The 24147-nt window shown below is 32.2% G+C and overlaps 3 protein-coding genes and 1 long non-coding RNA gene across 8 annotated transcripts; 2 read left to right on the forward strand and 2 right to left on the reverse strand.

Annotated features, from left to right (window-relative positions):
• Positions 1–147: 147 nt before the first annotated feature.
• Positions 148–3117, reverse strand: LOC127260746 (uncharacterized). Its single transcript, XR_007840792.1, has 5 exons — positions 2987–3117; positions 2313–2872; positions 2043–2203; positions 1241–1302; positions 148–1150 (listed from the first exon to the last, which is right to left on the reverse strand). It is a non-coding gene; the product is annotated as an uncharacterized LOC127260746 (long non-coding RNA).
• Positions 2525–6339, forward strand: LOC127260744 (leucine-rich repeat receptor-like serine/threonine-protein kinase BAM3). Its single transcript, XM_051288653.1, has 2 exons — positions 2525–5108; positions 5782–6339. Exons 1-2 carry the CDS (start codon positions 2525–2527, stop codon positions 6177–6179), a joined length of 2982 nt encoding a protein of 993 aa, XP_051144610.1. The 3' UTR covers positions 6180–6339.
• Positions 6340–8657: 2318 nt separating this feature from the next.
• LOC127261038 (probable sodium/metabolite cotransporter BASS1, chloroplastic) lies at positions 8658–14023 on the forward strand. Of its 5 annotated transcripts, none has more exons than XR_007840836.1 (9): positions 8658–9257; positions 9974–10114; positions 10435–10590; positions 10677–10798; positions 10947–11108; positions 11647–11707; positions 11825–12028; positions 13428–13600; positions 13763–14023. XR_007840836.1 is itself a non-coding variant. In XM_051289181.1 (8 exons), the coding sequence occupies exons 1-7, from the start codon at positions 8847–8849 to the stop codon at positions 12008–12010; spliced, it is 1239 nt and encodes a 412-aa protein (XP_051145138.1). In that variant the 5' UTR covers positions 8658–8846; the 3' UTR covers positions 12011–12028; positions 13428–14023. The 5 variants fall into 5 exon arrangements, 3 of the variants coding, with proteins under 3 accessions (XP_051145138.1, XP_051145139.1, XP_051145140.1); XR_007840837.1 differs by having other exon boundaries at positions 13521–13600; XM_051289181.1 differs by having other exon boundaries at positions 13428–14023.
• LOC127261039 (glyoxylase I 4-like) lies at positions 12583–14305 on the reverse strand. Its single transcript, XM_051289184.1, has 3 exons — positions 14004–14305; positions 13477–13793; positions 12583–12748 (listed from the first exon to the last, which is right to left on the reverse strand). The coding sequence occupies exons 1-3, from the start codon at positions 14207–14209 to the stop codon at positions 12714–12716; spliced, it is 558 nt and encodes a 185-aa protein (XP_051145141.1). The 5' UTR covers positions 14210–14305; the 3' UTR covers positions 12583–12713.
• Between the last annotated feature and the right edge of the window lie 9842 nt (positions 14306–24147).

The raw sequence follows: 24147 nt of genomic DNA on the forward strand, positions 1-24147 counted from the left end.
TTTTTTTAAACAGATAAACAGATCAATTTTGTTTTAATTGGATCGGGTCGAATTTTTGTTGGATCATCTACTCTGTTCAGAAAATTATTAAGTAGGTTAACGGATCATTGAACGAATTTGAGTAGATTGGATTCGGGTTGTATCTTCTACCCATTTAAATAAAGAGATCGATTTTGAATTGACCCAACTGAACCTGTTTAACAATTCAACCCGACCCGACAGAGCCCATTCCAGCCCTAGTGGTTGGGTGGAAATGACTATTCTTAATAGAAAAGAGAGTGCACAGTTTTCCACGCATAGGATGGTCATAAAATTATCTTGTTTTCAATAAAAAATAAGAATGACTAATCTTTCTTGGATATTTAAGTTAAAAACAAGAGCACTCTTTTCCATGTGAAAGAAAGCTAGTGGATTTCTGTGTCTTTTCCTTTGTTTTCTTTCTCTAGTGGAAGATCAAAAGCAAATCCACCTCCCTCCCTCCCTCATTCATTTCTACTTTTGCTTTTTTCAGCACTCTCTTTAGGACTGACTATTCCATATTCTAATAAAGCTCAAGTATCACAATACTATAACTATATGTGAGTATTTGGTCCCATTACTGCAGGACAAGCCAGGCAGGAGAGAGAGAGAGAGAGAGAGAGAGAGAGAGAGAGAGAGAGAGAGAGAGAGAGAGAGAGAGAGAGAGAGAGAGAGACTCTAATATATAAATAAATCAATCAATGATGAATAAAGCAGCAAGCAAGCAAGCAAGAAAGAAAAAAGCTTCAGTGGTTGATTCTTCCATGCAACCTATCCATGCTACATAATTATATATCGATCATCACTCTTGACCAGAGAAACAAAAAACAATGTCATCATTTAATAATAATCATCTTCTTTTACTGGCACCTCTCTGATGTCTCTTTACTTTTTCTTTCTTTGGTTCTGAACTTTGATGGTGTATTTGTGCATCAAAGTACAGCATTTTGTGTCCTTAAATACTAGATTCTTCCACGTTATTATTATTATTATTATTATTATTATTGATGCACGTAGGTATCTTATGCAGGCATGCAGCACTGAGATTGAGGGATTTCGTACCTTATTTATGTGTGTATATACTTGCATCTTTCTGTGATAGTATAATCTCTCTCTTCACTTTCCAAGAATCCTGTTTTGTAATTTAACTGCACTTAGACCATCACAGTAAACCCACAAACAAATTACCATGGGAATTTTTTTTGTAAATAAATGAATTTACTTTTTTGATAAGGGTTCTTAGCCAAGCAACAACCCATTCACTAGGAAGGTCCAATGATTTTCCTGTTGACAAGAATCAGGTGTTCAAATTAGAACTAATGAATAAACCAACATCATAAAGACCATTATATAGACTGGTAAAGCAGATGATCATCAGAAGCATATGTCACAATCCTTTGAGCAAGTTTAGAGTTGGAACCTGCATTTTTACTGAATTCAGCATCAGTTTTCAATGAAAAATGTTAAAAGAAGAATTTATTTTGTAAAAGTTCTAGTGGGGGGGCACAAGTATATGCAATGCAAGAATCAGCAAAACATATATACATAGATACGCTCTACACTTAGCAGTAATGGTCCCAAAATATCTGATATGATCATGTAATATAGCTGTGGCTTTGGCTTTATGCACAGTTAAAAAACAAGATACATAAATGCAATGAAAACTACAATCCCACACTACACAGCAATGCTGTTGTCATCATCATCAATTCATGGGGTCAATGACACTAACGAGGTGTGTATCATTGAACCAGTGCAAAGAATTGATTGCGGAACCCCACTCTTTCCACTTTATTTTTACATTGATGTAACCAACCATGGAAAACAAGAATCCATGGCTATCATTTATCAGAAATGTGAAATCCAACTCAGCTTGTTCAAAGTGCAGTTTCATCATCTATCACTCAAAGAAAGTAAAAGGTTTATCTATCCTCCTTTGGTTAAAGGTGGAGGGACAAGGGGTAATTTAGTCCAATGCATAAAGAGGGGAGCAAGAAAGAAAAGAAGGGAGAATCATACTTTACCTATTTTTTTCCCCAGTGTTGTGCACATTCTCAACTTCAAATTTAGCAATCCAACGGATGCTTTTTTATCCACAAAAAAGTGCTGTTTATAGTGTGTCCTCCCGCCCTTGTAAAACTTCCTTTCTTTGTATCTGCTACTTTGCTTAAGATCCTGATAACCTCTGCAAAACAAATGTTTACCAATATGTCAAATTTTGATCTGATTCTTCTCTTGTGAGCTGAAAGAAAAAGAGGAAACTAAAGGGGAGACACAGAAAAGGGAAGGTTTACCTTCTTCCTTGAAGTCTAATTATGTTTAGCTTTCTACAAGATGATTGGTGCTTTAACCCTCCTATACAAACTTGAATTACTTCTTCAGTTCATCTCTGCTTTTACTCCCTTTTACAGGAGAATTCGTCGTTGTCCCTCTTAAAATCATCAGAGTATTCATTCTTCAAGCCATTCCAAAGTCATTGCTTCCCATGAAAAGTTTCTACTAGAATATGGTTCCCTTCATTATTTCAGCAACGACAGTACTCTTCTTCTTCTTCACTATCACTTGTGTTTCTTCCACCATCCTTTCAGATTTCCATGCATTGATGGCTCTGAAAGAAGGATTCCAATACTCAAACCCAGCTACAGACACATGGAATTCTTCCAAAGGCCCGGCCTCAGTCTGCTCGTGGAGTGGAATCAGATGCTTCCGTGGCCGAGTAGTCTCCCTCAACATATCAAGCATGAATCTGTATGGCACCATTTCACCTCAAATTTCAAGGCTCGACAAACTGGTGGAGCTTTCCATTGATGGGAACAACTTCACTGGTGACATCATGATCGAGAACCTGAGCTCTCTTCAGTTCCTCAACATGTCGAACAATCAGTTTAGTGGTGGTCTAGATTGGAACTACTCAAGCATAGCCAATTTAGAAGTTCTCGATGCATATAACAACAATTTAACTGCCTACCTTCCCATTGGCGTGTTGAGTCTGAAGAAACTCAGGCACATGGAATTGGGAGGAAACTTCTTCTTCGGGAGAATCCCAGCAAGTTATGGAAACTTGTTCTGGTTGGAGTACTTGTCATTGGCAGGAAATGATCTTGAAGGTGAAATTCCCAGGGAACTGGGAAATCTCACCAACCTGAGAGAGCTTTCCCTCGGCTATTACAATGCCTATGAAGGTGGGATTCCAAGGGAGTTCGGCAAATTGGTTAGGCTGGTCCACCTGGATCTTTCAAGTTGTGGGTTGGGTGGTTCGATTCCTCCAGAGCTTGGGAACTTGAAGTTACTCAACACATTGTATCTTCATGTCAACAAGCTCTCATGTCCAATCCCAAAGTCATTAGGCAACTTGACAAGCCTGGTGAATCTTGATCTTTCTCTGAATCAATTCCATGGAGAAATTCCATATGAGCTCATCCACCTAAAGAAAATCAAGCTCCTCAATCTGTTTATGAATAGATTCAACAGATCGATTCCAGATTACTTTGCTGACTATCCTGAACTAGAAACTATTGCTCTCTGGATGAACAATTTCACAGGCACGATCCCAAGGAATCTTGGCCGGAATAAGAGGCTGATAAACGTAGATTTGTCTTCAAATCAGCTCACCGGCACCATTCCTGAACACTTGTGCGCTTCCAACCAGCTGAAGACACTGATTCTTTACAAGAACTATTTGTTTGGATCGATTCCAAACGAATTCAGTGCATGTTCCAGTCTGGTTCGGGTAAGGTTGGGGCAGAACTATTTAAACGGAAGCATTCCAGGAGCATTTATTTACCTGCCAGAACTAAATTTCCTCGAATTGCAAAGCAATTTGTTGTCTGGTTCTCTGTCTGAAAACAGGGATTTTTCAACCAACCAAAGTAAGTTAGGCCAAATGAACCTGTCCAACAATCAGCTTTCTGGGCCTTTGCCATCTTCCCTTTCGAATCTTTCTTCCCTTCAAATCCTACTGCTTAGTGGAAATAGTTTCTCTGGCCCAATCCCTCCTTCCATTGGAAAGCTTCAACAAGCAGTGAAGCTAGATCTCAGTGGTAATTCTCTGACAGGTGAAATTCCTTACGGAATTAGCAACTGCATCCACCTCAATTACCTGGACCTGAGCCGGAATAACCTATATGGTTCAGTACCACAAGAACTTTCCAATCTTCGAATCTTGAATTACCTGAACCTGTCAAGAAACCAGTTCAATGAAGCCGTGCCACAATCTATTGGCACGATGAAGAGCCTCACAACAGCTGATTTTTCATTCAATAATCTTTCTGGGAAGCTGCCTGAATTCGGGCAGTTTCTCGTCTTCAATACTTCTTCTTTTGCAGGCAATCCACAGCTCTGTGGAATTGGGTTGAGCAATCCCTGCAGCATGACAAAAACAACAGCTTCAACTGGGAAATCCCATAATGCCTTCAAGCTAATCTTTGCCCTGGGCCTATTAGTATGCTCTCTGGTATTTGCAACTGCAGCCATCATCAAGGCCAAGTCTTTCAAGAAAAGTGACTCCAGTTCTTGGAAAATGACTGCCTTCAGGAAGCTTGAATTCTCAACCTCTGATGTCCTGGAATGCATCAAAGAAGGCAATGTGATAGGCAAGGGAGGGGCCGGTATCGTCTACTATGCCAAAATGTCAAGTGGAGCCGAAATTGCAGTCAAGAAGTTGCTCGGATTCAACAGAGACCATAGCCATGATCATGGATTCAAAGCTGAGATTCGAACACTAGGCAACATCAGGCACAGGAACATTGTAAGACTCCTAGCATTCTGCTCCAACAAGGACACAAACCTTCTGGTATATGAATACATGAGAAATGGCAGCTTGGGAGAGGCTTTGCATGGGAAAAGAGGTGCATCATTATGCTGGAACTTGAGGTACAACATCGCATCAGATGCAGCCAAAGGGCTATGCTATTTGCACCATGATTGCTCGCCTTTAATTGTTCATCGGGATGTTAAGTCCAACAACATACTCTTGGACTCAAGCTTTGAAGCTCACGTAGCTGATTTCGGGCTGGCCAAGTTTTTAGTGGATGGAGCAGCTTCACAATGCATGTCAGCAATAGCAGGATCCTATGGTTACATTGCTCCAGGTATATTTCCTTATCTGTCTTGTTCTTTCCATGCTTTGCAACTTTCTGCTGCTAGCTCTTCAATCATTTCAACAGAATGCAGTCTCCTCAGTTAAAAGAGAATCATAATTAGAAACATCTTTGAATTTCCCTGCCAACACTGTCCTATCTTTTAGTTAGAAGGGTGTCATATGTGTCATAATGGTTGCATCCTGAAAACTCATAGCTCAATAAGTCAGTCCCTGTCAAATAAGACATTCAAAAATGATTGATCGTTTTTTCTTTAGGGAAAACCAATCCAACAACACTTGTTTCTTGATTTTTTCACAATTACAGTGACTGATCATGTTTTAAGTGCTTTTGCTAATTGTATGCAAAGTGATTATTATCTGCATAGTTATGCTAATTTCTCTAGATCCCCAAGTCTAAATCCTACACTGTCCATGTCAAGTATCAAAAAGAAATTAGATATTTGTTAAGTTGAGTATTGGAGTTGGAACATAAACAGAGGAAAGTATAGAGTGAAAGTCTGTTAGAATCGCATAGATTCAGAAACGAGTTGGCATCGGTTCTCGCAAAAGCTAAACCTAAGAATACAACGAATCCGACAAAAGAGCAAATAGAATTCGATGTGGAAATTGAATTTTCAAAAGCATTTACTGAAATTTACCTATGATATTACGAGCTGCAACAGAATACGCATACACTTTGAAAGTGGACGAGAAGAGCGACGTGTACAGCTTCGGCGTCGTCCTCCTCGAGCTCATCACCGGGCGGCGCCCCGTGGACGCCGAGTTCGGGGAAGGCGTGGACATCGTGCAGTGGACCAAGTGCTCGACAAATTGTCGCAGAGAAGAAGTCACTGGGATAATCGATCCAAGGCTGGGCATGGTGCCTAAGGACGAAGCCATGCACCTGTTCTTCGTCGCCATGCTTTGCGTCCAGGAGAACAGTGTCGAACGGCCGACCATGCGAGAGGTGGTACAGATGCTGTCGGAGTTCCCGCGCCGTTCCCCGGAGCTTCAGTCGTCGTCGTCGTGCGACAAGCAGAAGAGACCCGATGAGGAAGATCAACCCGACTTACCGGACTGAATGAATTTCCAAACCCTCGGCCTTTTTTTTTTTTTCCTAAAAAGAATTAATTTTTCGTTATTTATTTCACCATTTTTTTTTTTTTTTGTTTGGTTTTTTTTTTTTTTTTTTTTTTCGTTTGTAAGGAAGAAATAGGAAGCTGTAATTAAAAGTATATGACTAGCATGCCAGCATGGTGGTTAATCAGTTCCAATAGTATAAATTAGGGTGTCCTTTTTTTTTTTTCCATTTAATTCGAATTTTTTTTATTTAAATTTGATATTAAAAAATTAAAAAAAATATTATCTTTTAAAAGAATTTTATTCTAAAACATCAAATTCTCTTAACTTCAAATCCTCTCTGTTACTTTATTTTTCTCAAGTAAAAATTATTTTTATTTTAATGTATATTAGAATTATCAATTTCGGTACAACTATTATTATTTTATTTTATCAATTTTAATTTCATTCAAATTAGAATTTATAATTTTTTAGTCTTAAAGTAGCTCATAAAAACTGAACACGATTGTATTGGAGGACTGAAAAAAAATTGACTAAACTCTGTAGATAACCAACGACAAATTATTATACTTTCATTTAATCAATTTAAAGTATAAAAAAGGGTTATGCAATTTTTTAAAATATAGAAAAAATTTATTAAAATTTCGAAATCACCGGATGTGTTTGGCCGTGGGTTTGGATTTTTTAATAATAAAAAGTTGAATTTGAATAGTTTGATATGATATAAATATACAGAGTGATGTGATGAATATAAAATTAATATATAGTATAATATAAAAAAAAAATTTTTTTTGATTTGATATTTTTAATTTTTTTTCAACAATAGTTTTTTTTTTTTTTTTTTCGACGTTAAATCTATTGGTTATTGTTTGCATCAGCTTGCTCATATTCGCCGTCGAAGAGGTTTCTCAGCAACGAAGTCGATATAAATCAACTAGTTCGGCCGTTGCTTGCTCTAGTTTGTTGCCTTGATGTCTCCGGCAATCGACATGGATCTATTTGTTCCTTCTGTACTCGTTCTTGTTGGCTACTAAAAAGGTGGCTCTGGTGCTCAATTCGACATCAACGGCTACAACCATCCGTTTCCTCCTCCGCCCTATTCCACAACTTTTGTATTTTTCCTTTTATGCTACTGTTGTAGCTACATCATCTTCTTTCAATACCATTTATTAGCATTTAGATATTCTATATTTAATTGTTTTTTGTTTTCTCCAATGGAATCCGACAAAATTAGACATATATTATTTAGAACAAATTTGAATAAATCAAAAAAATCACAGTGAAAGATTGTGTCACTTTTAGAGAATTTGTAAGAAAACAATTCCTCGCAAATTCCGCAATAATAGTTCATTCAATGACCTCACAAATTTCCGTTGCACAATCCGTCTGTAATTTTCATACGAATCTTTTATTGTCAATTCTTTGCCATTGAAACATATACTCCCTATGTCCAGTAAAAAGATTGTCATTTATTTTTTGTACGTAAATTTTTGAATATTAGTATTATATTGGTTGTAGTGAAAAAAAAGACAAAAATAACTTTATTAGTATTGTGTATATAAAAGTAATGATATTTGTGTATATAAAAGTAATGATATCTGTGTAATATAGTGTAAGTTGGAAGTGTACAATTACTAAATTAGGAAATGATAACTTTGTTTAGGGACGGACGAAAATGAAAAATAACAATCTTTCAATGAGACGAAAGAAATATTTATTTTTTTTATTTTAATTTTTAAATTATTAAGTTAACTGTTTATATTTTTAATATAAAATATTTTATTAATATCATAAAAATATATTAAAAAAATCGCCACTAAATAAACATGCATACATTGTTATTATACTCTATTTGTTTCATATCTATTTATCCATTCATTTTATGTATGAAATTTTAGAAATATTCATATTATATAATATAAATGTAACGATATTTGTGTAATATATCGTAAATTAAAATGATATTTGTAATGATAGGTAGATAGTACAATTGCTAAAAAAAAATGAAATGAATTTTTTGTTATGTGACGAACAAAAATGAAAAAATAAATAAATTGTTAAGTGACGGAGGGAGTAAATTACTTTCTTCGTCGTAGAGTTTTAAGTATGATATAATAGGTAAGTAATTAAGAAGTGCATTAGTAAAAATAATTATAATTTAATAAAAATAATTATAAATTAAGGTTATGAGACTAAATAGTTTAATTGAAATAAAAAAAATTATAAATTTAAAAAAGTGATTAAAAATGAGACAAACTAAGTGAGATCGAGAAAGTAATTTTTGTTAAATTTATTTTATTGCTATATTTTAAAAAAAATATGTTTAATTATTATTATTTATTTAATATTTATTATACAAATGACACTAGTTTTATTATTTTTTTAATTATTATTTAAAATTTAAAAATACTGTCAAACTATTTTTTTTTAACCTTTTTTTTTATTTATTTATACTGTCAAGCCCGTCAAGTTGTGTGGGATCTCGATTAACGGTCGAGCGTCGTCGCCTGAATTCACGGGCATGGCATGGCATGGCAGCACGCGAACCGATAATCCTCTTCGATGAATCTGCGTATCCTTCCGATCCAAGAAATCAATCAAGGTTCTAGCGTTTGCATATCTGCAAAATTCCAAAACCTTTCAGCGACTGCTTTGCTATCAATCAACAATGTCCATTTCCCTCTGCTTCACACCCTTGGTCTGCTTGAGCAAAAAGCCTCCTCCCAAACTCCCATTCTGCAAGCCCATAAGCCCTATTTCACTCTCCGCAAGGCCAAGGAGCACTCATTCGACTAGACTTTTCAGCGGTGTTAATTATGGCGGTGATGATAATTTTGAGAATTTAGCAGTCGCGGTGAAACCGAGATGGGAGAATTGGTTGACCACTGCTGCGAGTTTGTATCCTCTTTATGTGACTGTTGGTGGTGTGGTAGCTTTCTTGAGACCTTCCACTTTCGCTTGGTTTGTGGATTTGGGTCCGACTTCTTATAGCTTGACTCTAGGGTTTATTATGCTGGCTATGGGGATTACGTTGGAGCTCAAAGAGTTGGTCGATTTGTTCAGGAAAAGGCCAGTGTCTGTGAGTTTCTTCTTCTTTTTTCCCCCAATTTTGGAGTTGCAGGGATATAATTGTTGAATCTTGCATTGTGTTGCTTATAAAGATTAGGTCATATTTATTTACCGTCAACTGTGTTCAGAAATCACGAAGTCTTAGGTTTTTTCAGATCAGTTAAAGGGAATGGAATAAGATGTATTGAATTAGAAATGCATATTTTTAATTTAGAGTGGTCCCCTGATTTTAGAAATCCTCGATGATTGTCATAAGTTTGATTTCCAGGGTTCAATGGAAGTAATGTTTGTTTTCTTGACTGTTCGTTCATACCATAATCCTGTTTTTCTATTTTTGAATGTATGAGAAAGAAAATATCACGGACTGTAATAAATGATTGTGATTATCCTATTTGATAAATGATAATTCTGATTGTTTGCTCAGATCACCTGCTATTTTTTCTTTGAAAAGCTAGCACCATCTGTTTTTAATCTGCCATTTTCATGTAATTGGAATGGTTCATCCAGGAAAATTTGAAGCTGTCAACTGTTATGAGTTTCAGTGTGCTATCACAAGCTCATATGCTCCTTTTTTTTTTTTTTTTTTTTTTTTTTTTTTTTTTTATCATTTTCCTGATTCCTGCATTTTGTATTGATCATTTTGTTTTTTTATGCAATTTTGCTTTTGGAAGCTCTTTATGCAAACTGTTTCCCAGTCATCACGAGGTTTATGATTCCTTGCATCAGATTATTTATGGTTGTGTTGCCCAATACACCATTATGCCTGCTTTTGGATTTACAGTTAGCAAGTTGTTGGGGCTCTCACCTTCTCTTTCAGTAGGTTTGATATTGCTCGCCTGTTGCCCTGGAGGGACTGCTTCTAATGTGGTACGAGCTATCTATTATAACTCTTTTTGCATGTCTGTAACAACCTTGATTTCCTTGATTCTGTTAAATCAGGATTGTGTTTTGTTGATTTTTGTAAGTAATATAATAGATTATTAATTACTCCCTCAAAATTTAGGTCATAATGACCAAAAATTTTCTTTTTGGTTGGTTTTCCATGATAGATTTCACTATTTTAAGTTGAAGCTCTAAACTTTATGCCAAAATTGTGGTACATAAGCTGAAGACCCAATTTTCAATATGCAGAAATCATTTATCCAAAAATTACTACTACATTTCAGTCTCTGAAAATAGTGTTACAGGTGACTTTAATTGCTGGAGGGGATGTTGCCTTGTCGGTTGTAATGACAGCATGTACTACCCTCGCAGCAGTGATTCTCACGCCACTTTTGTGCAAGATTCTTGCTGGAACTTACATTCATGTGAATGCCACTAACCTAGCCATGAGCACCTTGCAGGTTAATTTGGCCTCAGTTTTACACTTTTACTTCTAATTATTTCCTTTACGCATACTTTATCCACACACTTTACATTTTTTGAACAGGTGGTAGTTGCTCCAATTCTAGTAGGTTCTTATCTGCAGAGTACATTTCCTGAAGCTGTGAAACTAGTGACTCCTTTTGCACCTTTTGTAGCTGTGTTATCTTCTTCACTGCTTGCTTGCAGGTCAAACTTTTCCATTATTTTATTTTATTTTATTTTTAAGCAGCTTCCACATTGTGTTTATCTTCTATCCATCCTCTATCCCCTCCCATTTTCTTCTTTCTTTTATTTATTTATTTATGTCTGAAATTTCTGCCCTGTGTAATTGCAGTGTTTTCTCGGAAAATGTTGTTCGTCTTAAATCTTCAATCTCTGGTCTATCCTTATCACATGATATGTCTCCATTGCTCCATGCTCAAGCATTGCTTTCCAGTGAACTGGGTGTTGTAGTACTGTCCGTCCTTTTGCTTCATTTTGCAGGTTTTTTCGTTGGGTAAAAGTTCTCTCTCTCTCTTTTTTTTTTTGATAACATAGGACCAACAACTGCTCTTTCCAAATGTGCCAAGTGCAATATAACCTACAAACCACTCCAACCTGGTAAGCCACACTAGGGAAGTCTTATGTGACAAGCTTGGCCAAAAAGGCATTGGCAGGTTTTGATTCATTATTCCTTTGTAAAATGCTTTCTAAGAAATGTAGTTTCCTACAGTCATTGCATAGTTCAACTAGTTAATGGCATACTGTAAACTAATTCATAAATACTCACTCTCTCGGGAGTGTTGCATCTTCTCATTTTCAACTTGAAGGCTTTGGTTAGCAGTGCTATTAATACTTATCCAGCTTCTATCTTCTGTTGACCACAAAGTTGCTTTAAACTTAGCAATCATTTTGATCGGTTAAGGATATTCAACAACTAAAATCAAGAGGCAAACTATTTGAACCTACTTCAAACTCTACACCAAGCGTTTGTCTGTTTTGAGTAATATAAATTTTACCTCCGATTGCTTATGAAATTGCTTGGCATTCTGCAGGTATCTATCTGCAGCTATTGGTGGATTTAAGGAGCCACAGAGGCGTGCAATATCAATTGAAGTAAGGTCCTTCTATAATGAAGTTCTGTTATTTGCATGTAGCAAGTATTTAAGACTTATCATCAAAGTTTGGCTGAATTTCAAATTCTTGGATTCCCCTTCTCCATGCTCTTTACAGGTTGGCATGCAAAATTCCTCTTTAGGGGTGGTGTTAGCCACATCTCATTTTACCTCATCTATGGTTGCTTTACCTTCAGCGGTATCAGCAGTAATCATGAACATCATGGGCAGCAGTCTGGGTTGTTTTTGGAGGTTCATCCTTCCTTCTGATCCAAAGGATCATCTCAAGGTTTCTTTTGACTGATGGTCGTACAGATATCAGGTATAACCCGTCATGTACTTATTCAATGTTTGTGTGAAGTCAACTATGCTTCTGTTCTTTTGATGGATAGCATATCTGGCTTTGGATTGAACAACATTCCATTCAGTGTCTATGAGTGTGAATGCGTTGTTATTTGTTGTCCTATTGTAGCTAAGCAATGGTATTGACCATCCCAAGTAATTTTCAGTCTTTGCTTGCCAATGGTTTTAGAATTGTAAATCAAGAGATAGCAATATGTGTCTCTGTATGACAATTGGAGGATCCGAATATATATGTAATCTGTTCATTGTAAAAACTATCAATTTGAAGAAGTCCTATTCCATTATTGGAAAAAGGAAAATCTAACGATGCATAAATCTGGTTTTTTTTATGCAGATTATACTTATTCTGCACATATTAATTGTCATCATAGTCCATAGCCTCACATACTTTGAACTGTACGTGTGTGTGGCTGTTTAAACTTTAAAGTACGAATTAAATTATAAGCATTACATACAAAACAAGATATAGATCTATGATAAAGCTGAGGGCTATAGCAAGAAATCATATTGCAATTGATAACTTTTCATTTCCTCAACTCAAAACAACACTGTAGCATACACTTATGAAAGAAATGATATTTGTGTGGCCTCTTACATAGAGTTACTCACTATGTCCTTTGCCCGATTCTCCATCATGAAAGCTTCTACTTCTCCATTGCCAAATTCATGCTACTGGCTACTGCATGTACGGAGATGTGCAACATTAGATTGGGTTATTTGTAAAAATGTGTAATTAAAATAATAGTTAATAGCTGCAAACTCTTTCCCTAGACCATAAAGAGATCTAGAAATTTCATGCCATTGAGTCTACTTTTAAATTTAATAGTATCCACTTGAAAAAATCTTTATAATTATGCATTTAAAATAGATTTAGACATGAGACCAAGTGACTGAACAATCCTCCAATTTTTTCATCTTAACGCAGCTTATATACAATCTTTTACTTGTGTGTATAAGTAATGTGTTTTGTTTATTTATTCTTGTCTCTTGCACATATACAATTCTCATGTGTTACATGTGCAATAGTATTTTCTCATGAAATATGAGTTCATTAATCATAGGCATTGTGTGCTACTTATTGCAACTGCCATATGTATATATAGTCTGTATGCTTTCTAATATAGGTGCATTCATTGTTAATGTGCATAGTAATTGTGTATAAATAGCAAACCTGTTTTATTAACTTGTTAATAATTCTTAATACGTATCTAGATTTGTAAAGAACAGTGAGTACTTTGATATTCAATGAGAATCAAGCTTTGATGCTCAAGGCAGATCAAGTCGCTTGAGCTTTGACTCATTCTTTATCCCTATTTCGAACCCCACTTGTGAATAGGATGGATTGATGTTGGATGTAGGTACCAAGGACCATGTAAGAATAAACATTGTGGAATCATGGAAATTTACCGTGTAAAGAGGAATTTGTAATTTGCACCTTCTTCATGGGACAGGCCGAGAGTGGAAGAACTGGTAGATTCTGGCAGTTGCATATTTCAATCATGTATCCATCTGGATCATGGAAGAATATCTGGTCAACTATTATCCCGCCTTCCTTTACCACAGCTTTCACATACTCTATCCTCAGCTCTTCCAGCTGATGAATTATGAGATTCATGTCTGAACATTGGAAAGATATGTGATTGTCTCGTGGATTGATATCCCCCTTCTGTTTGTTGGCTTTCTCTGCTTGCAGTAAGTGGATCCCTATCCCGTGGTTGAACAGCCTGCAAAAGGAAGAGAAAACAAGCAGCGGGAGTTTATGTTGTGGCAATTTTGATCGACAATCTTTTCTGAATAAGTATTTCACATTCATGGAAGCAATTCAAAATTAAACAAAGCATGAAGATGCTATATATAGACTTTTCTTTTTAACAGTTTATGCATTTTGAATAAGATGATTGTAGGATATGTTTATTGGAATTTAAGATGCATACCAGGCCCCTTCGAATTTGAAGGAGGAGGGTCTTTTGATAAGGACAAATCCCAGGACTTGTTGATAGAACTGAGCAGATTTCTCGACTGATTTGCAGACAAAGGAGACGTGGTTCAATGACAGCACAGGTAATACAGGTGATGTTATATTGCTACTGCTATTCATCATTTCTTGCTCGGCTGCTTCAATGCTCATCTCCTTCCCCATACCTTTTCTTGGATTGATTTTCTCTGTGCTATTTTCGGTATTAGAGAACTGTTGGAATGTCTAGATGGGTAACACATATTTATATTTGGTGTATATATGCACATACACACACATGTTGTGTGTATTTGCATATTTATATCGAAAGTCAAAGAATGATGACATGGATAAGAGTTGGAGAATATGACTGTGACAGCAGGCATATTATAGATAGTTCATGTTCGTGCCATTTCATGACACAACTGTCTTTGTACTTCTAATAATTTCATCATGACTGCACATTCCTTATAGTTTGTTTGATCCATTTATTGGGATTTATTTATTTATTTTTTTGGGTGAGTTTTTTATCATGATTTGTGGATATGAATGTGTGAGATTTGTTTTGGATGGAAGCTGGAGAAGGATATTTGGAAATTTTAAAATGTTGACAGGAGGAATGATCCTAGATTGATTGTTTTAAGAAAAGGGCTTTAGATGCTTGCATAGAAACTGATAAGAATTTGGTAGTCAGCGGGTGGGGTGGGTGGCGTGGGGGTTACCGGTTACCTTCTGTTTTGATTTTATTTTTGTATTTCAGGTTGTCTTTTTGAAAGTTTTTAAGGAGCAAATGGTATTAGAATGGAATGTTTTAAATAAAATAATTGTTTGATGGCTTATCTGTATTTGAGGTTTGTTTGTTTAAATAGTACTACTTCCATCCAGCTACCCTTTTTTTTTTTGTTAGTCTTGCAAGAAACAGGTTTTTAATTTTTTTTTTACTTTTGGTAAATTTATCATTTTAAATACACTTAACAAGCATAAATCAATTTTATTATATTTATAATTTTTTATATGTTAGATTTACTCAAAATTCTTTTATTTTTATCTCTCTTTTCAATTAATAAATATTTTTATAATTTTTAATTTTTTTTTATAAAATTAATTTGTAAGCAATGATATATATATATATTTATTTGTTTGTATTATATAAAATTTTATTTTCTACTAGTGATATTCAATATATATATATATTATTGAAATCTAATGTAAAAAATATTATACATATATTTTAAATTTTTTTAATCATATATAGTATACTTGTATTACTTACAATTATTAAATAATTAATTTTAGTATCTAAATAATTATTTTATACTACTTAAACTTTCATACTCAAACAAAAAGTGTCATTTTAAATTGGATCGAGGGAGTATTTTGATGAAATATTGGATTTGTTTGTTTAGTGGAATGGTTTGAAAAAAAATATTTTATATAAAGTACTGAGAATTGTATAAGCAATATAAAAATAATTAGTATATGTAATAGGAGTATATTATTATTATTATTATTATTTTGATAGATGTATTTTTGGGAACATATTTTTCACTAAGAGCACACCTTTGTGAGAAAATAATTTATTTTTGTGGTGAAAAAATAAAAAAAATCAATATATTACATAAATTAATTATTTTTATAATATTTATACAATTTTTTTTTTATCTCACTTAAAATAAAATATTTTTGTTTTCAAATTATTTGACTAAACAAACAAACTCAAAATATTTTATCGAAATACTCTCTCCCCCCACTTAAAATAACACTTTTTGTTTGGACACTATAATTTAAGTAATATAGATTGGTTATTTAAACAGTTTTGGTGAATATTACCAAAAAAAGATATATTCTCCGTTCCCAAGTAATATGTACATATTGTTTATTTTCGTTCGTTCCATATAATTTGTTATTTCTTTTTATAAAAATATGATTATACACATTAGTCACATTTTAAATATTATATTTTATATTTTGTTAATTTTATGTGATCTTAATCTATAGTTATTTTTATTATACAATAATAATTATTATTAATACACTTCTTAATTACTTACTAATTATATTTTACCTAAATTAACATGTATATAGTATTAGACCCAAGTTATACGGGACGAAAGAAATACTATTTATTATAGTTAATTACATAAATTTGATATTCAATATAAAATTACACATATAAACAAAACACAAAGCAAACATTTCATAATTCTCAATAACAAATAATAAAAACAAACAAACAAAAACAAAAATCATAAACTTGACTAAAAGAACACAACCATGTTCTCAAATTTATACGAGTTTACATTTACCCGACATAATGCTTAATTTATGTCGAGGTGATGTTTGGTTGATCTTTAATTTATTGTAAAATTCAGGTTTGATTATACAAATTCACTTGATTATTGGAATTGGCAGTAAATTACATTGAATATATATATATATATATATATAAATTTTTAGGAAATTTTACCTTGACTTAATCCATCTGATTTGCATCTATTTTTAGTATAGTAGTACTTTTTTTGCACAAACTTAGTTAAGTATTTTAATGAAACGAGTACCCAGTCAAATATAATATTATAAATATAATAAATTACTCAACTTGAAAATTGTAGTTAATATATATACAATACTCTTTTCGTATCCATTTTTTCATTTTAATCCGTCCGATGATAAAGTATCCATATTTTTTTTAGTAAACGTACTGTCTACCTAATATTACAAATAGCCTTGCAACTTATAATATATTACACAAATGTCTTTACCTTTATATCACACATACTAATAAGGTTATTTTAGTCATTTCTACTTTATTCCTATTATATCTCAATGTAATACTAATATTTCTAAATCTACGTGCAAAAAAACAAATAGATATTTACTTATGGGACGAAGGGAGTATAATATTTGAGACTAGATTCATCGAGAATAAAAATATATTCAACTAAGTTCGACTATAAAAAAAATATTAAAAAAATAGTTGTTTGCATTGTATTTTGTAATTGTTTTAAAATTATTTTGTTAGTAAAAACATGATAATCGAGTTCAGTTACAAATAGATATTTATGTTTGGGGACTTTCGTCGACAACAAACGTCACTATATATATATATATGTATATATGATTATGTACATTTTAAAAATTCAACATTTCACTGAATGTTTAAAAATTAATTCAGTTTAATTAATACAATTAAAATAATTATATATAATTAATTTAAATCTATTCATCAGGTGCTGAAATATTATTTTCAGCCCCTAATATGGTTTTAACAATGTCTATTTATTTTTACACTAAAAGCTACTCCCTTCGTCCCGAAACTAAGTATCCATTTGCTTTTTGCACGTAGTTTTAGAAATATTAGTATTATATTAGGATATAGTAGGAATAAAGTAGAAATGACTAAAATAACTTTATTAGTACGTGTGTGATATAAATGTAATGACATTTGTGTAATATATTGTAAGTTGTAAGGGTATTTGTAATGTTAGGTAGATAGTACAGTTACTAAAAAATGAAATGGATACTTTGTTATGGGACGGACTAAAATAAAAAAATGAATACTTTGTTATGGGACGGAGGGATGAAGTATTTATGTAATCTATCATCAGATAATAAAAAAGTTTTGGGTACTTTTATTACTTATGATGTAATTTAAAAATTTGTGAAAATTATATAATTGATATATTTGCAATAATTTAAAATATGATGGATCTTTTTATAACTTGTGTTACATCTTAAAATTCGACATTAAAAAAATAATAATAAAATAAAATTATATAACAAAAATGTCTGTTGCAACTTATATACAACAATGTAAAAACACTATTTTATTTGAGAAAATATCACTTTCAAACTAGAAAGTAAAAACTAAAATACAAAACTAAAATCCTGTTAAATAAATAAGATCAACCTTATTATTAAATTCATAGCCCACACCCATAAATTTTAAAAGAAAATGGATTCATATTTAGGTTTCTTGAGGTTGACTTGATCAATAATTTGTTTGTTTTCAAGAACTAAAAATAAAATAAAATAAATGTGTTCACATTGTACTCCCTCCGTCCTAAACACCGTGCAACATTTGTGTTTGGTACGGGAATTTAAGTGTGGAGTATTAAGTATGATAATTTAAGATAATTTGGATATTAAGTGATGTGATTGAAGAGAGAAATGATTATTTATTTTTTATTTGAGTGATGTGACGAGATAAAGTGAAGTGTATATTAATATATGTATATAAATATTATTAATTATTTCTAAATTTGAAAATGTTGCATTGAATTTGGGACAAACAAAAAAGGAAGTATTGCAGGGTGTTTGGGACGGAGGGAATACTTTTTATATTAGATAAAAAAAAAATAATAATAAAAATGTGTTAGTAATATAAATAATAATATTTTGTAATGAAATTGTTGATTTTTCTTAGATGAATAAAATATATATTATATTATTGTACTTAACATTACAAATATTTTAATATTTGTATAATTTTTTTGTATAAACGTCTTTCTATTAGTATTATAAGATATTAATCGAAATATTTGTCATTTTTTCTTAATTTTTACTTACATCTTGATATAATAATTAATACTCCCTCCGTCTCATAAGTAAATATCAATTTGTTTTTTGCAAGCAGTTTTAGAAATATTAGTATTATATTGGGATATAATAGGAATAAAATAGAAATAACTAAAATAACCTTATTAGTATGTGTTATATAAAGATAGTGATATTTGTGTAATATATGGTAAATTGTAAATGTATTTATAGTGTCGGAGAAAATACTAAAAAATAAACATACAACAATAAATGTAAATATTCAGAGTAGACAAAAAAGAGTAATTTTTTAATAATATTTATAATGTGTAGTTTTGGTCAACATACCATCTTAGATAAGACAAGTGTGCATTATATGAAAGGGGTTTGAAATTTAATCTGTATAAATAAATAAATATATAATAATAGTTTATATATATATATATATGCAAATTGATTAGATTTATTTATTTATTACTCTCTCCGTCCAGATACCATGTCGACGTTGCCGTTTATGTCTGTCCCATCTACTATGTCATTTTCCTTTTTTTAAAAATGATTACACACTTTAATTACATTTTAAATTTTTTAATTTTTTTAAATTTTAATTAAACTAATTAGTTATCTTAATCTTAATTTATAATTATTTATCTTATAAGATAATTATTTTTATTAATACATTCTTAATTATTTACTAATTACACTAGCAGACACGGTATTTGGGAATGAAGGAGTATTAATTATAGTTTTATAATCACGTTTCCAATTGGGCAATTACGTGACCATAATCGCATAATAATCAAATTTAAAATGTTTATTCGGATGATATGACAGTCCGTTTTCGTCTGTCACCAACTAATGATATGATTTTCTATATCTACAAATTATAATTACTGTTTAATTGTATTAACAAGTAAGAATACTTTATTATTAAAATTAGAATTAAATGAAAATATATTAATGAATATAATTTTTTTTAAAATAAAATTTATATTACAAAAAGAAAAAAAAAAAAAGAAAAGAACGTGACGCTCTTGCATTTCTCTCCGCAGGAAAATCCAAAAATAATCTTTTTTTAAGGATTTAAAACGTGCTTGCATTGTTGTTAATTTTGAATTTTCCAGCGAGTTAAAAAAAGATTTGTTTACGTTGATATTTTTAGAGTTTTTTAGAAAAAATTAAAAGCAATAAAAAAAAAATAAGGTAAATTATATAACATCGTGTATGTTTTAGTAAAAATGCACAAAACACCATGTATTTTATTTATTGCATGAAACCTTATTGTGTTAACGTAAAATTTGCACAAAACACTCTTCTTTGTCCAAAACTGATATTTAGTTCTAAATAAATACCTAAATTAAATAAGTTTTATATAAATAAAAGCGCAAAATATTTTAAATAATTTTTTTGCATTAAATAAATAAATAATTTATTAAACCTTTATTTATATAGTTTTTTAAGACAAATTGTTGTTTGATTTTTATAAAAAATTATAAAAATAAATAATTGATCAATTATTTATTTATTTATTTCATTCAAAAAAATTATTTAAGATATTTTACGTTTTTTATTTGTATAAAACTTACATAACTTAGGTCTTTATTTCGAACCAAATATTAGTTTTGGACAAGGAGGGTCTTTCATGCAAACTTTCCACTACACAAGGGGATTTCACGCAATAAATAAATCACAGGATGTTTTTGTACAATTTTAGTAAAACACAAGGATGTGTTATATAATTTACCTAAAAAATTAATACTTTACCCATCACATAACAAATGATACTATTTCTTTAGGATGTCCCATAACAAATAATATTTTTCTATATTTGATAAATTTTACTTATTTAATACATATAAATATAAATTAATAACTTTATAATACTGTACAACTCAATGTTTAAATAATATGCCTATATTTTACCGCGGACGAGATCGCGGACAAGGCAGTGGACGTGAATTTAGTCGTGGACGTGGAGCCGACCGTGGACGAGGTCGTGGTAGGTTTGTTTCGCATTACTACCGTCAGGAATATTTTGATGAGTAGGAATCAAATAGGCCTATGAAGCGGCTTTAGAATGATGTTGGTCAGAGTTCAAAGAAAAATGAGGATAAGTGTTATCGCTGCGGAATGACAGAACATTGGTTCAGAAATTGTCGTTCCAATTCTTATTTTGTTGAGTTGTACCAGAATTCTCTTAAACAAAAAGACAAAGTATCTGGAGAAGTTAAAGCACCGGAAAATGTCAATCCCCCATAAATTAATTTCTCAGAGAACGTTGCTAGTGGCAGTGAGGTTGATAAATGTAATGATAATACGCACTTAGATGTATCTGATTTTCTAGTACACCCTGAAGGTGGATACTATAAAAATCCCGGAAATGCGATATAAATGCATATAGATATGTGTATATATTTTTGTAACACATATAGTTTTTGCTCCCTATATTTTGTAATGATATGACAGCTATGTATTTTCTCCAAATTTTTGATATATTTATTTTTATATTTCTCTCAGAAGAAGAAATATGAATGTTGAGCACGTTATAATGAATAATATGGAAGACAATTCATGTCTCATTGATAATGCATCAACGCACACCATTTTGAAATATAAGAAATATTTCACCAATCTGAAGTTGGAAAAAATTGAGGTGAATACCATAAGTCGTTGTGCGAAGTTAATTGAGGGCTCTGGAAGAGCGATAATATTTCTCCCCGAATGAGTAAAACTTGATATCCAAAATGCACTATATTCTAGTAAATCTCAAATAAATTTGTTGAATTTTAATGATATTCGTAGAAATTGATATCATATTGAGACATCAAGTGAGACAAATAATGAATTTTTATTAATTACAAAATTCATTGATGGACATAAATATATATTAGAAAAATTGCCTTTATTATCTTCCGGATTATATTGCACAAAGATTAATTTGGTTGAAACATATCTGGTAGACCAGAAGTCTACAGATTTTATGATTTGGCATGACCGGTTTGGGCATCCCGGTATTACTGTGATGAGACGAATTATTGAAAATACCAATGGCTTTAACTTGAAATATCAAAGGATATTAAATACAAATGAGTTTATATGTATTGCTTGCTCAAAATGGAAGTTAATAACTAGACCATCACCAGAAAAAATGAGAATTGAATCCCCTTCATTTTTAGAACGAATTCAGGGTGATATATGTGGGTCTATAGATCCACCATGCGGACCATTTCGATATTTTATGGTACTTATTGATGCATCTACTAGATGGTCGCATGTGTATTTATTATCTACCCGCAATTTGGTATTTGCGAGGTTGCTTGCTCAAATAATTAGATTACGAGCTCAGTTTCCAAATCACCCAATAAAGAAAATTCGTCTTGATAATGCTGGTGAATTTTCATTTAAGATATTTGATGATTATTGCATGTTTATTGGAATTGACATTGAACATTCTGTACCTCATGTACATATTCAAAATGGTCTAGCTGAATCACTTATAAAAGGCTGCAATTAATTGCAAAACCTATGTTGATGAAATCCAAACTTCCTGTCTTTGCTTGGGGATATGCAATTATGCATGCAACAACATTGATAAGATTAAGACCGACAAGCTATCATAGCTACTCCCCAATACAATTAGTGTACAATGAAAAGCCCAATATTTCACATTTGAGAAGTTTTGGGTGCACAATTTATGCGCCAATTGCACCGCCTCAACGTACAAAAATGGGCCCCCAACGGAGATTGGGGATATATGTCGGGTATGAATCACCATCTATCATTAAATATCTTGAACCATCAACTGGTGATTCGTTTACGGCTTGCTTTGTTGATTGTCATTTTGACGAGTCGCATTTCTCGACATTAGGGGGAGAAACTGATCAACTGAAAAAGAAAATTACTTGGAAAATACCATTCAGTTTTCTTGATCCTCGTACAAGTCAAAGTGAATTAGAGATACAAAGAATTTTACATTTACAGCGAATAGCAAATCAGTTGCCTGATGCTTTTTGTGACGCCAGCAGAGTCACTAGATCTTATATAGCCGCTGAAAATGTACCTGCTAGAATTGCTATTCCTTGAGACAAAATATAAAGTGCTAATGAATCAAATGCACGGCTAAAGCGTGGCAGACCTGTAGGTTCCAAAGATAAAAATCCTGAAAAGAAAAGAGGAACAAATGAAAGGGTTGATGATTTGAATGTTAATCAAAACCCTCAAGAAACAGGTAGTAACATGGATCAGATTTTTAAAGAAATTGATTTTGGTAAACTTGATGAATATGTTAATCATAATAGAATTTATCCTGAAGAGAATGAAATTATTGAAAATTTAATAAATTATGTTACTATTGGAAAGCATTGGAACCGAAATGATACAATTATGGATAATGCTTTTGCATATAACGTAGCACTTGATCTAATGGAAAATGACGAGGATCCAGAACCTAGATCAGTTGATGAATGTCGGAAAATAATAGATTGGCCAAAATGGAAAGATGCGATCTAGTCTGAATTAAATTCACTGGCAAAACGAAAAGTTTTTGGATCCATTGTTCAAACACCTGAAGGTGTTAAGCCTGTTGGCTATAAATGAGTATTTGTTCGAAAACGAAATGAGAATAATGAAATTGTCTGATATAAAGCAAGACTTGTTGCCCAAAGTTTTTCACAAAGACCTGGAGTTGATTTTAATGAAACATATTCTCCAGTAATTGATGGAATAACATTTCGATATATTGTCAGTTTGGCAGTACATGAAAATTTAGATATGCGTCTGATGGACGTTGTAACTGCATATTTATATGGCTCATTGGATAGTGATATTTACATGAAAATCCCTGAAGAATTTAGTATACCTGATGCATATAAATCAAAGCCAAAAGAATTTTATTCTATTAAATTACAAAAGTCTTTGTATGGGCTAAACAATCTGGTCACATGTGGTATAATCGTTTCAGTGAATCATTATTGAAAGAGGGATATACCAATGATTCTATTTGTCCATGTATTTTTATAAAGAAAAATTGGAGAAGTTTTTGTAATAATAGCTGTCTATGTGGATGACTTGAATTTAATTGGAACCCCTGAAGAGGTCCAAGAAGCTATTGAATATTTGTAAAGGGAGTTTGAAATTAAAGATTTCGGGAGAACGAAATTTTGTCTTGGTCTACAAATTGAACATTTGGAAAATGGGATTTTGATACATCAATCTGCATTTACAAATAAGGTATTGAAACAATTTGCAATGGATAAAGCACATTCATAGAGTACTCCAATGGTCGTTAGAACTCTCGATCATATTAAAGATCATTTTAGACCAAAAGAGGTGAATAAGGAAGCACTTGGTCCTGAAGTACTATATTTAAGTGCTATTGGTGCACTAATGTATCTGGCTAACAGTACTAGACCAGATATAGCGTTTGCTGTAAATTTATTGGCTGGATTTAGTGCAATGTCAACACAACCATTTGAAAGGAATCAAACATATTTTTCGTTATCTCCAAGGATCTATTGATCTTGGTCTATTATATCCAAAAGGATCTCGACATAAATTGATTGGATATGCGGATGCTAGGTATCTTTCTG

Source organism: Andrographis paniculata, unplaced genomic scaffold (assembly GCF_009805555.1).
Source record: "Andrographis paniculata isolate CXL003 unplaced genomic scaffold, ASM980555v1 Contig62END, whole genome shotgun sequence".
Taxonomy (NCBI): domain Eukaryota; kingdom Viridiplantae; phylum Streptophyta; class Magnoliopsida; order Lamiales; family Acanthaceae; genus Andrographis; species Andrographis paniculata.